The sequence below is a fragment of the Saccoglossus kowalevskii genome, chromosome 3 (assembly GCF_978046115.1).
Source record: "Saccoglossus kowalevskii chromosome 3, keSacKowa6.1, whole genome shotgun sequence".
Classification (NCBI taxonomy): Eukaryota; Metazoa; Hemichordata; class Enteropneusta; family Harrimaniidae; genus Saccoglossus; species Saccoglossus kowalevskii.
In genome coordinates, this window is record NC_140643.1 from 14,811,883 (window position 1) to 14,828,950 (window position 17,068).

Sequence of the window (17,068 nt, forward strand, 5' to 3'; positions counted from 1 at the left end):
GAATTAGTAGTATACCAAGGTATCCAGTGATGTAATTTTACCCACAAACGGACTTGAAGTTTTTAAGCTAATTTTTTTTAAACCACTTTTGTCCAAAAAAGCATATTTTTGACCCAAAATCAAAAACGCATTCTGGATATTTAAAATAAAGACAAGTTTTACAAAGTTTGTATAATAAGCTTTCAGAAAATATATGACATGTTGGATATATAATACAATCTTCATTGTCTAATTACTCAATTAAAAAGCAAGCCAAATAAACTGCATCTCTACCTTAAATCCAATTTTTATAAACAACAAAAAAACATTAAATTATCAAATTATTGTGTTGGTTGCTGACATATACTGTAACAGTAAGTTTTATTTTGGAATTTCCTGTGCGTGAACAAGAAGCATGCATGTATGTATGTATGTATGTATGAACACATGTGCAATGCAATCTGTAATCAACACTCCAGCTCTCATTATGCAAATCAACACTGTACGCTGTTTGTACACTTTAGTAGTGCAGGACTCGTGACTGATCACAGCATTACTGAGTGACAATCAGAAAACAACTGAATTTCTTGGGGAGTGTTGGTAAAGCAGTGTAGTCTGTTGACGCATTATAACCACAGCCCGAGTTAATAGTGAATCAATAGTTAGTGGATCAATCACAGTCTCGCTGGACTGTGGGTCAATCAATGATGGAGAACACAACTACGCGGCATGATCCATACCTCACAATACTCGTGTTTGTATTAACATTACTCACCTTTAACTCTGGTAAACTTTGCGGCAAATCAAGCTTTTCAGAATTTGTTGACATCATTGTGCCGAAAACTGTGAAAATGTATTGGAATCGAAACGACCTTCTCAGCTGTTTCAAGTTGGCGCGAAAGTTACGCACATTAAGTCAAAGGTCAACTCGTCGTGATGACCTGCGCATTGTACAAATTTAAAATCCAACATGGAGGAGTACGTGCGCGAACCGTGGTAAGTAAACCGGCACTACTCTGTCGTTTTATTGCGAAAAAGTAGTTATTGTCTGCTTAGTTTGTGTATAACGTATACACGAAGCTGAAACATTAGTTAAACTCTGTCTTAACAATTAAACATTGATGTTCAGTGACCTTGGCCCCGTAGCGTTATTTTGCCCGCATGTACATTGTACAACTTAGAAACACGTTTTTTTATTTCATCATCGTCAACCTTCTGTGAGATTGCTGTATCAATCTCTACCGTGCCTTGACTTCACGTCAGTCCGGTGCTGGTGTGCACATTAGTGTGTACAGAAGCAGTCCCTGTCGGGATTGTGTGGTTTAGAGATGCTTTACATGGTCACCGTTACACTCACTGAGTTTTTTAAACAGTAACCGCAGCTTACACTGGGGCGCTTTTTTTCCGGGCCAAGAAAATGACCTGAAAACGCAGAGATTTCTCGGGAAGTCGCGTTCTTGGTAAGTTTCTGCTTCGTTATTTTGACCCTAGTGTTTATAATGTTCTATAAAGACATGGTATATCGCCTCAAAGTGTTGGTACTAATATAAGTTATCCATCGTCCGAATCGCACGGCCCCGTGTCTTCGACCTATAGGCCTCTACACGATACCGTGTGGGATCGCATAGACTAATTGCGTATCTTAAGGTAGCGGGATAGTTTTTTAGCATAAAAAATGTAAACATCTATAATCGGAATAAATTTTACAAGAACCTATACAATCTATATATGTTTGGAAAGCCCTTGACTTGTACTTTTCTATTATTAATATTTTGTGAACATTGTGTTTGTTTTAGCGTCACGTGATTCTGAAAATCGGCGCGGCTGATAATTAACTAACGTGAATACATTTTTAAATGTCAGCTCTACGGTTATTCATGCAACCAAAAACTTTACACTGTTTTGAAGCAACGGTCATGTAGTTTAAATCCGTATTTCTATTTTGTACATTAAGTTTTTTTCTTTCTGAAAATCACAAATTTCTAGCACGTTTTTGGTGTTAAAGTTAGTGTATACCGGTGGTTTGCGCGAGGTTTGTGAAAAAACGCAATAGAATTTCGCAAATATGTAAATACGGATATGAAGCCAACATATTCAAGAGTAAGAAAAAACAAACGGCAACATCATAGCGCTACTCACTGAAACGCTATTTAAAATTAGGTCAACGGTAATTGCCAGAAATCGAACACCGAGAAATCAGCACTTTTGTGATTTTAAACTTCAATCAAGGTTAACTCCCGTTTTAGCAGCAACAATTACATGGGTTGGTAGTAAATAAATTACCTTGAAGGTTGTTCTCAGGAAAAATCATGAATCGACATTTATGTCTGTGAAAAGAACTGTATTTTTTACCATTTTGTTTCACGCTATGGAGTTTTGACACGGTCTGTGCTGTTAACGAACGGTAACGTCATTCATTACAGCTGGGATTATGCAAAGTGGGCGATTCTGTTTGCGGGTAGCAAACAACACAACTACTGCACTGGGCAGTTGAAGTGTTTGTCAACATAGCGTATTTATGTTTGGGCAGTTTTATTTGCAAACTTATTTTCTCGAGTATTCCACGAGTCTTTTAGAGACACAAGAACAGTCACCTTCCGACAATAATTATCAGACTCCCGCGAGCAAACTTGCGCAGGGTACTGTAGAATAAGAAAATGGAATGGCGGCTGTGGGATAAGTATTTTTTATGTGTGGATTTGGGGAAATGCAGAGTAAATTTTCAACACGAAAATATTGTAAATCATCATCCGACGAGACCGTTTTTGTTGGACTTGTTATTTTCGGGAGGGACCTTTAAATTTGTAGTGTTCGTGCAAGTTTAGTTTTCATTTTACCTGAATAAGCCTAAAGCGATTTTCAGACAAATTCGAAGGGAACGCTGCCCCTCCTCACCAAAGTGTTCGTCTTACAGCACATTTACATGCACTCTTTTTGCAGGTACGTCGGACTTTGGTTTGATTTTGGTTTAAGATGGTACCAACCACCATCAGCTAAATTCAAGTCCATTATGTTCGCAAATAATTGTGCTGCATCAAGTTTTAAACTTGCCACTTTCTTTCCACGAAAAGTCACAACGACTGCGTCTTTATTATCGTAAATATTCTGGCGATCTCGGCAAAAGAGGCTACCGTAGTGTGGCTCCCCGACAGCAAGTTGTGGATAACATTTTTTTCTCATGATGATAACAGTGCTCAATCACTGTCAACAGACTGTAATATTTGTTACAATTGACGACTCTTTCAACGTAATTCGACCAATGAAAAAGCAGTGTTCTAAAATATTGACAGACACTAAACAACCCCGCGTGGTTTCTTGTTATGGCTGTGACGGGTCTTCAAAGTGTCTTTTTGTCGACTTTTTGACTTGTCTGGTCTGTTCATAATTCACACGTCCACATTGAATACGTCGTCCTATCTTGGGAAACATCCTTTACCTTTGTGAGTACCGCCGTTGAGGAAACGAAAACTGCTGTGAATGACGATGGAGTCAATGAAAGTGAATCACTGAACAGCGAACTTCAAGAGGTGTTAGCAGTGAAAGATAACTCTGGAGAAGAAAACGACGAACTTGACTTTTTGGACGAAGACAGTTTGAAGGTGAAGATATCTCAGACGCCCTTCAAGTATTTGTGAATGATGCTGACGAATCCGACTTTGAGGGCTTTTAGTTTTACAGCCAAAACAAAATCAACTTGGACTTTCAGTTGCGAGCCGTGATCAAAAAAAAAACGCAGAGTGATACATTTCGAAAACGAAAATACAAAATAATCGAAGACGCCGACCACGCGCGTCAGAAATAAATAGAACACGCTGTGACACAGTTTCACTGGCTTCTTTCACTCACGCAATATAATTATGCTATTTCCAAACGCTTGATCAAAATATTGATGACTTTAAAAGTGGATAAATTCAAACCAGCCATCAAATTAAAAATTCAGATCTCGTTGAATGTCAATCAACACGGAACTCGGTAAGAGTCAAGGCCCCCTGATCTGATCTTAAAAAGCATACAATGTATCAAACATAAATAAAAAAAAAATAAAAAAATCTCCAACTGTTACACTGTACTTTTATTTTGACAACAGATTTAAAAATAACATTTAGAACGTAAATTTGTCTTCCCAAAATAATAAAAAAAAAATCTTAAAAAATACCAAACTGCCGTTAAACGGCCCGGGCGAATTTATGGCAAAATCTGGTAACATGTGATACACTCATGTACTACTAGTATTTTGTTTATTCAAAATTTGTTGTTTTGAAAGTGTTTTTGTTTGTTTTTGCTGTACAGCTTCCTCCTCTTGAAACTAAGCAGTGCACATATCTTATCAGCTGTGTGTAAACTACAAACAGATATCTTATCAGTTGTTTGTAAATAGCTTAGCCTCAGTTCAATTATGTTAGGCATGAATATTAATGAGAAGCACTCATGGGGTGTACACTGGATAAACAAAAACTTGGGTGTTTGTTTGCACACAAGAAAAAAACCCAGTTTACTTGTACAAGATATTATTTTTTCAATAAAATAAATACACTAATGTATGTAGCATGCCTTAGGGAGCTATGCTTGTGATTTTCAAAATAAAATGTGAAAAGTGTCCAAAAAACTATTCCGCTACCTTAAAGTAGAAGCCTAGTCATAATTTTTGACAAAATTGGTCATAAATTGCATGACGATGTTCATTAGTTTATTATGTACAATCATGAAACTAATGTCCCATGGTATGATGAAATAGCACTATTTTGTATGTTAGTTATGCTTTTTGGGAAACATGTCCAAATATTTCTTAAAAACTGCTATCTTTAGAACAATTCCATAGAACATAATGTTTATAAAGAAAAATTGCATTTTTTGCCACTTTTTAAAACCCAGATTTTTTTTAATAATTTAGAACAAAAGGTACTCCATCATTAACAATATATGATTTTCTCAGCCTATGTCACCAGGCTAGATGTTAAGATATTGCAAAATATCTCTGCCATAGGAACCTGTGGTAAAAGTGTTATGAGTGTCAAAATGGCGACTTTCCACTAAAATACAACCATCAATTTCTCGAAAAAATGGCGGGTAACCCCTAACTTTTTTTAGGTCAATAATCTTATAATGCCTTGGAGTACAATTTATTGCAAAATGAATAAATTATGGGTTTTTTAATTTATAGTAGGCTTGTGAGATCTGATTGGGCGCACCTCGAAACAAGGCGCCCAATCAGCTTGGACGTTCCAAATTATAAAACAAAATAAGACGATAAAACATTAAGACATCCTTTTCACACAAAACTGTGTCAATTGCCTGTACACGATGAGGCTTGAGGGCACCAACACCGAAAACTTTTGCAATTTTATCATACAAATATCACGATTCATGAGTGCCGCCATTTTGTTTAAAATGAAAGGCCAAAGAGGGATTTGTAACATGCAAACTGATTGAACAATAATTAGCCGCAACTGATTACTTGGGGCGCTGTTAGAATACGCGTATTTGATGGTCGTTCTGCCAGGGTCTGTTTAGAGGCTTCGCTGGTTGTCGGCATCCTTTGCGAATGGCAAGTAAGACGCAGATAACTAGTAATCGCCATATTGCTTATTTGGGTCGGTTTCAAGTTACGTTCTACGTAAAGGTGTCTGTCATACTACAATAAAGCCATGCTCATACATACTGCCTGCTTAGATTTACATATTTGAGATGTCTGACATTCCTCGCTGTTTTTGTGCAAATTTATAACAAAAGAATCAGTTTTTTATTTGCCCAACTTTTGAAAGTAAAAAGAAACGGCCACGAGCGTAAACACTGGCATCAGGTAACCAAGGGAAATAGAACAAGCAACAAGAAAGTGATGGACCAATCGGAATGCCGAATTTGTTACTAGTTACCGGCCTCTTGTGGCTTGGTACGCCATGACACTTGAGGCGGGAACCAGCCAATTTAGAGGCTTGGCCGAATAAACTTAAACCTTGGCTAGCGAAGATGTAAGTTATCATGCTTGATCAGAGATCTCACTAGCCCAATGGCAGTGCAGGTCGCTTATGAATATTCAAAACTTGCAAATTTTACGGGTTTGAATAAAATAAAGCTAGCGATTGGGAAGAATAGTTATTGATATATTCCATGCTGCTCAATGAATTTTTATTTGTTTCATTAGAATTTATTTTAAGAAATGGATAGTTGACCAATGCATCGATTTCAAGGTTTTACCTGGACAACAATAGCTCTGTTGTTGTTTCGTGATGAAAAATATATACTAAATAGTACTTGTTTGATTATTTAGGTTTTCAGCCCCAAAATTACTGAACATGGTCCTCTTGAATTACGGTCAATGTTTGTCCCGTTTCTGCTGATTGTGGTAAATGACAGACGTCGAACTGACGCCCGCTGTATATATCGAACAAATAATTACCTGGACACGGTCGATAGAAATTCCAAACAATCCAAATTATTATTGAAAGACAAGTTTTTTTTTCATACGCAAAATTAACAAATCACTCAGTCCAGGCATGGAACTCATTATTTATCTTAGTCCTTCGGCTTGTCTTCTCTGTGGGGAAAACAACAATACTTATATAAATCGTCAATACGTCACTTCAGAATATTGTTTAAAATAAAATATTCTATCCCAGTCAAATCTAGGTTGAACTTTTGACGGCTATTCAACATCTATGAAAACCAGAAAGACAACTGTGTCAATGTGAACCTCAGAACAATTTTAGTATGAATATTAAATGCATGCATGCCGGTGGCGATATTTCCGGGTTTGCACGATCGAGAATAAGGTGGAAATTATCCAGTCGAATTTGCAAAAAGCAAGTGAAAAAAAAAAAATTGAAAAGCAGAAACGGTATATATGTATGTGGATGAATTGCAGATTTAATGGATTCTTTATTGCCCAAGGTTATCAGGTTACATTTTTTCTGAAAGCTCAAAGGTCAGGGCTGTCGGTCATCTCCCCAGGGCCCCATCCCAAGCCACCTCTTGATTTTTTTTTCAACAAGTCCATATTTAGGTACTACCAACAACAAAGACTATTTTCATTTGCATAAAATTTTCATATTTTAAATTCATCTGCTGTTGCTTATTGTTGATGGTTTGTTTATGTTCCACTTACAGCGGTACATGTGCATTTATTATTTCTGTAAACATTGTTTCAATAAATCTTCAAACCATTCTATTAAAGTTAGTTGCTACACAAACACTTGAAAATAAAAAAGACCAAAGAATTTGGAGTTAGATTCAATCTCCTTAGAAATGAAGTCCTTCTACCTACCATGATACTTACCGTAAATAATAACCGACAAGGACATCGTCAATATTATGCTCATGACAAACAGCTGACAACAAATTGTATTATTGCCTGAGTCACTGTGTGCACCATGCACAATTAAGGTAGCAGGATAGTTTTTTTGCATGAAAAATGTAAACACCTATAATCGGAATAAATTTTACAAGAAACCATACAATCTATATATGTTTAGAAAGCTCTTGACTTGTATTTTCCTACTATTAATATTTTGTGAACATTGTGTTTGTTTTAGCGTCACGTGATTCTGAAAATCAGCGGGGCTGATAATTTAACTAACGTGAATAAAATTTTAATTGTCATCTCTACAGTCATTCATGCGATCAAAAACTTTACACTGTTTTGAAGCAAAGGTCATGAAGTTTAAATCCGTATTTCTATTTTTTGCATTAAGTTTTTTTTTTATTTCCGAAAATCACAAATTTCAAGCACGTTTTTTGGTGTTAAAGTTTGTGTATATCGATAGTTTGCACGAGGTTTGTGAAAAAACGCAATAGAATTTTGCAAATATGCAAATACGGATATGAAGCCAACATATCCAAGAGTAAGAAAAGTTAAACGGCGACATCGTAGCGCTATTCACTGAAACGCCATTTAAAATTAGGTCAACGGTAATTGCCAAAAACCGAACACCGAGAAATCAGCACTTTTATGATTTCAAACTTCAATCAATGTTAACTCCCGTTTTAGGAGCAAAATTTACATGGGCTAATTGTAAATGAAATGCTTTGAAAGTTGTTTTGGGGAAAAATCATGAACCGACATTTATATCTGTGAAAAACTTTGTTTTTTGGCCGTTTTCTTTCATGCTATGGAGTTTTATGACGGTCTGTGCTGATAACGAATGGTGACGTCATTCATTAAAGCTTGGATTATGCAAAGTGGGCGGTTCTGTTTGCGAGTAACAAACAATACAGACACTACACTTGGCAGTTGAAGTGTTTGCAAATACAGTGTATTTATTTTTGGGCCGTTGTGTTTGTAAACTTATTAGTTCAAGCATGATGCCACGAGTTTCGAAGTCTCCTGGAGGCAGCTCGTACATACTGGCGAAAGGGTGTACCCGTTACTGGTTGAGGTAACCCCTAATAGCTTGACAGTTTCACCAGAGCGCGCCGTCCCTTTCCAGTCGCTTGCATTCCAATGGCAGCCTTTCTATTTATTTCGAAAACTGACCCCTTCTTTCGGGATGACGGGAAGCTAGGCTGGCTCAGTTGCGATCGAATACAATCTCCTTGCGTGCAAAAAAATTCAAACTGACTGCCTAGACTGTGACGCCTGCGCTCCACTATTGAGATATTGCCTACTTTGCAAAATTGACAAATCTTTTTCTAGGGCGCCATTCAACAGTGACATGCCAACGAGTCGAATCTCGCCGTCTTCAAACGATCGGCCGTGACATTCACTCTCACTTTCTTCTTCTACGTCGGAAGGTAACAATATTTTCCTGCGAGATACAGACATCTCTCGAACGTTTTGAACAGGACTCTGTGTCACGGTAAAACTTTCTTCGCCCACTTCATGGCTGACACTGGTTTCGACGGGGAAATCCGTTCTGTACGAACCCAGCATCGTCTCTTTCAACATCTTTTTTGACAGGAGTGATCATTCTTTTGACGTTTTTCTTCTTTCTTCCTCGCTTTTATTTTCTTGGAAATTTTTGCGTGCTTACTATCTCGTCCATAATTAGTGAATGACAACTAAACTAAAGAATTACTGACAGCCCTCTCCTTCTTTGCATATTTTGCACATTAATGAAGGAAGCTGCCCTGTTTTTTAATTGGTGTGAATAGATGAATAGAATAATTGTAAAATGTGACCCAGTGATGTATGCCGGCATGTAGCATTTCCTGTGCTATTAAAAATCAAATCCCGCAAAACAGAGTTTTACCGTCGCAGTAACCTCCGGTCTTATACTTGTAGATGAATCTCTTCAAAATTTAATTGTAACCGGACTCACTGTTATCATCTATAAAAACTACCTAGATTTTAGATGATACTTTTATTTTTTACCGAAGTCGTACGAAAAAGTCAACCCTTGCCTTGCGTGAAACACTGGCCCACTATCCGATGTCAAGACGTCGGCTCGGGGGCGGGGGGGTTACGCTACTATTTCGTTGCCGTGCATTTTGTTCGCATGAGCACATTAGATAAAACAACCAAGTATTTATCAGACAGATTTATTACATGTAACATAATTTACGAATTTAGAAAAACCTAAGCATGCAAGTATGCCTACTTGGTGAAAACTCCTCTGAAAAATGGATTATATAAACCTGGTCCAAGCATATTCTTATCATTGACCAACCTTTACATGTAGTTTGTGGCCTGTTACCAGAATTTTCATGCAATGCATAGCCACCACAGATGACCGTATTTTATTGTTTGCAACCATATTTTGTAAAAGGGAGCCCCCTCCTCCAATGTAACTGCATTACTTCTGGACTAGGAAAGTAACCCCGTGGTCAGACACCTTTCAATGACAAAGCCAAGAAAAAATATTACAGAAATTTATTGTAAGTTTTTATTCTGTTAACATATAATTACATTGAAGTGGTACATTCATGTACTTTTTTGTTTATTCAAAATTTGTTGTTGAAAAGCGATTGTTTTGTCTTTGCTGTACTTCCTGTCTAGAAAGGCAGCAGTGCACACATCTTATCAGCTGTGTGTAAACTACAAACAGATATCTTATCAGTTGTTTGTAAATAGCAAATAAAGAAAGTGGCTCAACTTAAAACTATTTACCCTCAGTTCAGTTATGTTTGTAAACCATGCATATTAATGAGATGCTCTAGTTTGGTGTACACTGGATAAACAAAAACTTGGCCATTTGTTTGCACACAAGAAAAAAATCAGTTTACTTGTACAAGATATTTTTTTTCAATAAAATAAATACACTAATGTATGTAGCATGCCTTAGGGAGCTATTCGTGTGATTTTCAAAAAAAAAATGTGAAAAGTGCCCAAAAAACTATTCTGCTACCTTAACACACATCTCTCATACGCGCTCTCCTACAAAATAACAACACTTCACCTATAATAACAAGTGATATATTACTCATTATTATACCTCATGACCGTAACAGCCAATCAGATTACCGTATTAGAGGTTGACATTTTTGTATGTCTACCTCTTGCCATAATTGTATGTCAAGCTCCATCTGGGTACCTTCCTCTTCAATTTACCTGATTTAAGTCAATAACTTGTTAGGGGAACAATATAGGTGGCCTGATTGGTTTGCCAGGTTTACGTTCACTATTTGACTTATCTTATTAGTGAGAAAAACTAGGATTTTGAAGCCATTTCACACGTGTGCAGCTTATTTCAGTGTTCGTCATGTTATACGAACTGAAATGCAATTTAGTGTAAAGCTGCGCACACAATGGCGTCTTATGTTGATGCAAAAATCAATTCTTTGTCAGGCTGAAGCTGTTGAAGTTAGGTTTATCAAAACAACCATGAAAGTAAAAAGGCGTCCATGACAAAACTTAATAGAATTCAATCACTGCTCCTGAACCCTTTCAACTTGTATATTTGTGTTCATACATGCATTCAGATCTACAAGCTTGAACTGAAGTTTGCCATGATTGAGTGTTACAATTTCTGTTTTAAGATTGATTTGGTATAATAATACAAATGTACACCCCAACAGCTGTCCACCTCTGTTGGGGTGTACATTTGTATAATAGCATATACATACATGCATTGTTTGCTGAAGAAAAAACTGCAAAATACACAGTAAACATTACTTTTAGTCTAAAAACGTTATTTTCTCACAAGCGTACTACTCAGCTAGAAGCATTCTGGTTGAGCATCGGCATTGCACGCGTAGAACCCTCACAGCATAGTTTCAGTGGCGGCTTGGACTAACATAATTGCTTCATATAAAGAATATCCCAAACATCAAAACAGATTATCCATTATGTTTGCTGTCTATTTTGAATGGCTAAAGTTTCTTTAAAACCTTGAAAGCAACCGAATGCAACAGCAGCCAGGACGTCAGCATTCAGTTTCACTAACATCTATGTGATATACCTTGCCTGTATTGTCAAAGATGGAATGGAAAGGTGTACATGTATTAAGGGAAAAATGTCTGTCGTTGTTGTAATTGTGTGCACAATAACTTTACTAATCCTATTCCAAACTTTATCAAACTTATTTATCAGTATAAAATTTTTCCTTAGTATGAACATCAGATGTCCTGTGTGAAAATAGGCAAAAATTGAGAAAATTTGTTAAAATATTTTGACTGTTTCTACTTGACTGATTACTGGGGATACACATTGAAAGGTTACTGATTCCAGTGGGAATATGTGTTCAATGAAGGAACCAAATCCCATGGAAATATATTTCTGCTCTCACTACTTAAGTCACTTTTGCAAAATTTAATAAAGTGTTCAAATTCTTTGTGAATATACAATGTATTTTACATACGTTATATTCATCACTCCGAGTCCCATATCATCATGGCGTGGCGCAACAACCGCCGCCCTTTAAAGCTTTCAAATTATGGAATATTGTGGTAGTGAACATTTTAGCGGTGCAAATGTAATGTTTTGTTGTAATTCGTATCAAATATTTATTTCTTCCAGTCCCTGGAGAATTGTTGATGACTGTGGTGGTGCTTTTTCCATGGGTGCCATCGGGGGAGGTGTTTTTCACTCTTTTCTCGGTGCCAGAAATGCGCCCGCGGTGAGTGTGTTCTCTTTGACTTAATTTTATAATTGGGTGTTTGTCTTTATTCATGAATGCTGTAATCATGCTCTTGCACAACATTGTGTGTGTTTCTTTTGAGCAGTCATGTATTTGATCTCGGTAAAACACCGGTCTGATTTAAATGTGATTGAAAAACCATTGTTGGGATAGCATTTAACCTTCTCACCATTAGACTTCTCACCCAAACGGTTCTGCAATTTTTTCTCATATTCTTCAATATTTCTGGAAATGAACAATAATTTATGAGCCAACAGATAAAATATGGTTCAATTTTCAGTTTTTATTTAAAAAATTTTGCTGTTTTTGTCCCAATCTTCTGCAGACTATAAACAAGACTATTTTGTGAATTTGCGATGAAAAGAGAAAATTGGTGGTGAAAATGTTAATACAGCAATGATGAGATGGCTGAATAGGTACTGCCATAGTAGTAGGTAGTAAGGAAGTGATAGCCAAATATATTGCACTTTGGCTGGCAAAGATGTATAGAAAATATTCTGTTTAACCAGACTATCGTTAATTGTACTCTCATTGTTGTAGGGTATGAGGCATAGACTTATGGGAAGTTTTCTAACAGTAAAAAACAAAGCACCAATTGTAGGTGGTAAGTAAATTAAAAAATTTTATTTTTCATTTTCACTGTATTTGTGTCAAATGTGACATTTATGTGATCATGTCTTGTGACAGTGCATTGTGTATGTTGTGTTTATTGTACCTATCTTGTTAAAAGTATCAGCTAGGCTCAAATAAGTGCTAGTTCATGACAAAATTAAACAATTCTCTCTCCCTCGCCATCATTCGTTTCATCTGTTGCCTGATGACCATTAGCTGTTTACAACTGCAAACAGTGAGTATTGTAAAATTTGTATTAAGAGCTGCGGTACAATGCAACAGAAGGTATGCAGCTTCTATTAGAGCATCTACGCATATGAGAAATAGTGAATTTTTGGGTCTCAATTGTTCAAAAAGAATGGGTGCGGCTTCTATTAGGGATGCAGCTTCTAATACAGATTTTACGGTACATATACATATATATTCCCTCGAATTTGTCTTTTTTTTTTCTCTATTGTTTATTTCATCAAACTTCATTCACTTCAGGTAATTTTGCAGTTTGGGGCGGTTTGTTTTCAACGTTTGATTGCTGTTTAGTGAAAATTAGAAAAAAAGAAGATCCATGGAATTCTATAACCAGTGGGGCATTAACGGGAGCAGTGCTAGCAGCCAGAAGTGAGTTCTATGTCTTGTAGTTTAGTATCTGGTATTACTAATTAGTTTTTTCACTTTTTTCTCGTATTTTTTTAATATTTCTGGAAATGAACTCTAATTTTGGAGCCAACAGACAAAATTTGAGTGATTTTTCAATTTTTACTCGAAAAATTTGGCTATATTTGTCCCAATCTTCTGAAGGAAAGTGCAGACTATAAAACGGGACTATTTTGTGATGAAAAGAGGGAATTGGTGGTGAAAAGGTTGAGACAAAATCAGAAACAGATAGTTATATGCTTTTGTTTGGCTCAAAATCTCAGACACCCTTGGACTACCGGGTAATTGTCTTCAAATCTCACACATACTTAATGCCTCTTCTGATACCTATGCACATGTGGTAATTTTGTGATTCAGTCAAAAATGGCAGAAAAATAAGAATCAGACGTATGTTCTCAGTTTTAAATTAGCATATACGTCATACGGTGGGTGGAGCAGCCTAGCCACGGACCATAACAATGAAACTGACATCATCGGCCTCAGTTCATATGTTAATTAGCCTGTCTTCTGATTGGTTGAAAAAAATTAGACCTGTCAATCATTACAAGCCCCAATCTGGTCGGTAATGTGAGGCCACTTACACTGTTGGCAAGTCTGTTGGGATTTCGCGGTTACAGGACTTTCACGTTCACCCCTCGTTAAAGCAATTTATATTTATTTTTCAAGAATTTTGTATCATCCCAACAGACTGCAAGCAAGTCTATCTTCGCTGTTATTGTTAATTCTTGACTCTGTTTATATCTCCAGATGGGGCACTTGCAATGGTGGGATCAGCAGCTGTGGGTAGGTTTATGTTTTTTGTGAACTCTCTGCAGCCATATTAACCCCTGTATTTTAAATGAAGTAATGTCTATTACAAAACTGTTTTTTTTTACAATTCCGACAACAAAAAATCTAAAACCATTTGTGACATGCACATTCATAAATTTGAATATATTTGTTATGGCCAAATGTACAGTTATGATATTCACAAGATTCAATCGTCAAAAGATTCTTCACCACAGCCGAACATTTCCAAATATTTTAGTTTGTCATTTTCAGCATCTTCTGGCAAGTCACTGAATTACATATGGAATTTTCTGATCACCAGTCAGAAGATAGCATGCTCTTTTCATCTCAATTATCTTTGAAATCCCATTTTTGTTCTCCAGCAAAATTTGGTGACTTGATATAAATTTTCATACTTGTTTTATTTTTTGATTTTTTTTCAGGAGGTGTATTACTTGCAATGATTGAAGGTGTAGGCATCATATTTTCAAGGTGGACTTCCAGTCAATACATGGAAGGTAAAGTCAATTTTCCAGATGAGATTTTCTTGCCATGATATTCTCTTAACTTCTTAAGACTCCACTGTGAAACTAGACATGTCAGTAACTCTGGGCTGAGAGTGTTGAGTATGTATTGAACTACCAGTAGTCATTTAAGTTTTGTTGCAATTTCAAAGTTGAATTAAAGATTATATGTAATCATTCTTTAATTATTGTGAGTTCATGCCATTGGAATATCAAAAATAAGGCACCAAATTTTTCAAGAAAATGTGTCTGAAATGTCATTGTCAAATTGTTTCCATGGTGATATTTATTTTTGATATTTCTGGATATTGCTCAGTGACAAAGTTTGATATTAATTAATATCAATATTTCATTTCGCAAGTTTTCATGATATATTTATAGCTTTCAATTAAACATGTATGCAATTGGTAATTCTCTCCCATAATGCATTGCATAAATGTGCAGTAACATTCTATGTAGTTGAAAATTTGAATCCAGGAAACAATATTTGCATATGTCATGTGACCCATGTTGAACTCAAGACGATATGATGACTGCAACATAAACACATCCCCTGCCAATCTGATTGAGATGAGACCGAATTGGGATTTTTTATTTTAATCATTATGTTGTGTGATTTATTATTTTTTTCAGTTAATTTCCTAATTTTGTATAATTTTCTGATCATGAAAGCCCAAAGATCTGAACAACCAGTTTACCTCTATGGTGAATCTTGTTCAACTCTCTTAAACTTCAGTAAGCAATCAGAAAAGGTTCTATCTTCAGCAATGGTTGGACTTGGAGGCTTGCGCATTAACAGCATATTCACTGTATACAAGGCCTCTATTTCTGATTGGGTGACTAATCTTTTTTTTGAGATCTCTCGAACAAGATCTTTTGCAGTCAGAAAATAGAACTAGGAAAATCAGAAAAATATGACTTAAATAATGAATAAAAAAGAGAGCAGGAAAGTTCAATAAGTTTAAATCAAATCAATTGCCTGCTGAAAGCTTTCATGGATAGCTGAAATGAGTGGGGATAATTTGCGTCAACAGTGTGTTAATTGCAATATTGTTTTTGTGTATTTAAGAGTTATGAGATCTGTTTGCCTATTTTTTTGCAGCGAATGAACAAATTGCACAACAGATGAAAGACCCATCTCAGTTAGGACCCAGACCAGATATTCCACAGCCGTTATTTGAAGGAGAAACTCGGTACCAATAACAACACTATCAACTTTACAGTACTTTCTTCATCTAAGTGGAATTTCCAGGAACCGAGGAACTGCATCTTGAGTTGACCCGAAATGACTCTATCAATAACATTGAGACTTGTTGGATGCGTTACTTAGATTTGTCGGGCACGTGTTATTTAAATATAATAATTGAGTGCCTGGTAAATATACATTACATGTATGTATATTATTCCAAGCTATTGGGATGTTTTGACGATTCAATAAAAGTGATCTGATTTGTACTTCGTCTTCAAATTATCTCTTTCTCGGAAGGAATAATATACCTAACAAGAATTCTGTCCTAACTCGTAATTAAGTTTCAAGCTTTAAAAACCAGTTTACCAGAAGTTTGATTTGCTAGAACTATAGAAATCAAATTTGCTGTGCTGTTGGTAAATGCCAATGTATATTCACTTTCAACATTGAGTTTTTATTTTTGAACAGTTGCTCCCATTATTTCATTTCTCTTGTCTACTGTAGTTTGTTTTTTCTTAAGATACAAATTATCTTGAGTCTGAGGAAAAAAAAATGTTAGTTATGATTCTGCAATGTTACTAATAATAGAACTGATATATCGGTAATCATAGCACATGATTACAGCCCATGAAACAGATCAAACGAGAGTAACATGTGCACACATTAAAGACATTTTCAACCCTAACTTTGTGACTTTTCATTGACTTGTTGTGAATCCCAAGTAATTTTATTTCCTGGACAAAGCCCACAAGAATTGTAAATGAGTCTTTCATTATTTTAGCTGTCGTCTTCCTCTTCATGAATAATACGCAGAACATATTTTTGCACTAGTGAACATTTTGCTGAGGATCTTGAGTTACCGGTAGTGAAATGTTTTTTTCTGAACACCCTCAAATTGTATAATGAAGGTTTAAAGCAATAACGTCAAAATTGACTTTTGTTGCATTTTACACCCCCAATATATTTTCAAAAACAATTTTCAATAGAAGTGCATATAAAACAGCAGCTGCATTTATTATTTTGACCATAAACAAAGTTCATTTGTGTAAGTGCGCTACTAACGGAGCAAAAAATGGTAAAAGCTTGAAGTCAAATTTTTTATGGTAAATTACATTTATTTGGTTGAACTAGAGTATTAAACAAACAAAAATCAGCTGACCCAACGGTCATACTATCAAAGGAAAAATGGTTTTCAGTACATGTCAGTTACACAAAGTATTTTTTTTATTTCAATACTGTATATTGAATATACAGATGTAACAAGTATCTTACCGGTATTTGTACATGTTTGTGGATTGAAAATCTCATTATTTTCTGGGGGGGGGGTAGTGTCT

General features: G+C 35.9%; 2 protein-coding genes across 2 annotated transcripts in view; one reads left to right on the forward strand and one right to left on the reverse strand.

Annotated features, from left to right (window-relative positions):
• Nucleotides 1–910, reverse strand: part of LOC100369548 (E3 ubiquitin-protein ligase RAD18-like) — a 38,951-nt gene extending 38,041 nt beyond the window's left edge. The window contains exon 1 of the mRNA XM_002730496.4: nucleotides 755–910. Coding sequence (XP_002730542.2) covers nucleotides 755–811 — 57 coding nt within the window. The 5' untranslated portion in view covers nucleotides 812–910. The remainder of the gene's footprint in view (nucleotides 1–754) is intronic.
• On the forward strand, nucleotides 878–17,005 carry LOC100369399 (mitochondrial import inner membrane translocase subunit Tim17-B-like). Its single transcript, XM_085496800.1, has 7 exons — nucleotides 878–975; nucleotides 11,870–11,969; nucleotides 12,531–12,594; nucleotides 13,089–13,217; nucleotides 14,001–14,036; nucleotides 14,465–14,539; nucleotides 15,648–17,005. Exons 1-7 carry the CDS (start codon nucleotides 950–952, stop codon nucleotides 15,746–15,748), a joined length of 531 nt encoding a protein of 176 aa, XP_085352926.1. The 5' UTR covers nucleotides 878–949; the 3' UTR covers nucleotides 15,749–17,005.
• Nucleotides 17,006–17,068: the final 63 nt, after the last annotated feature.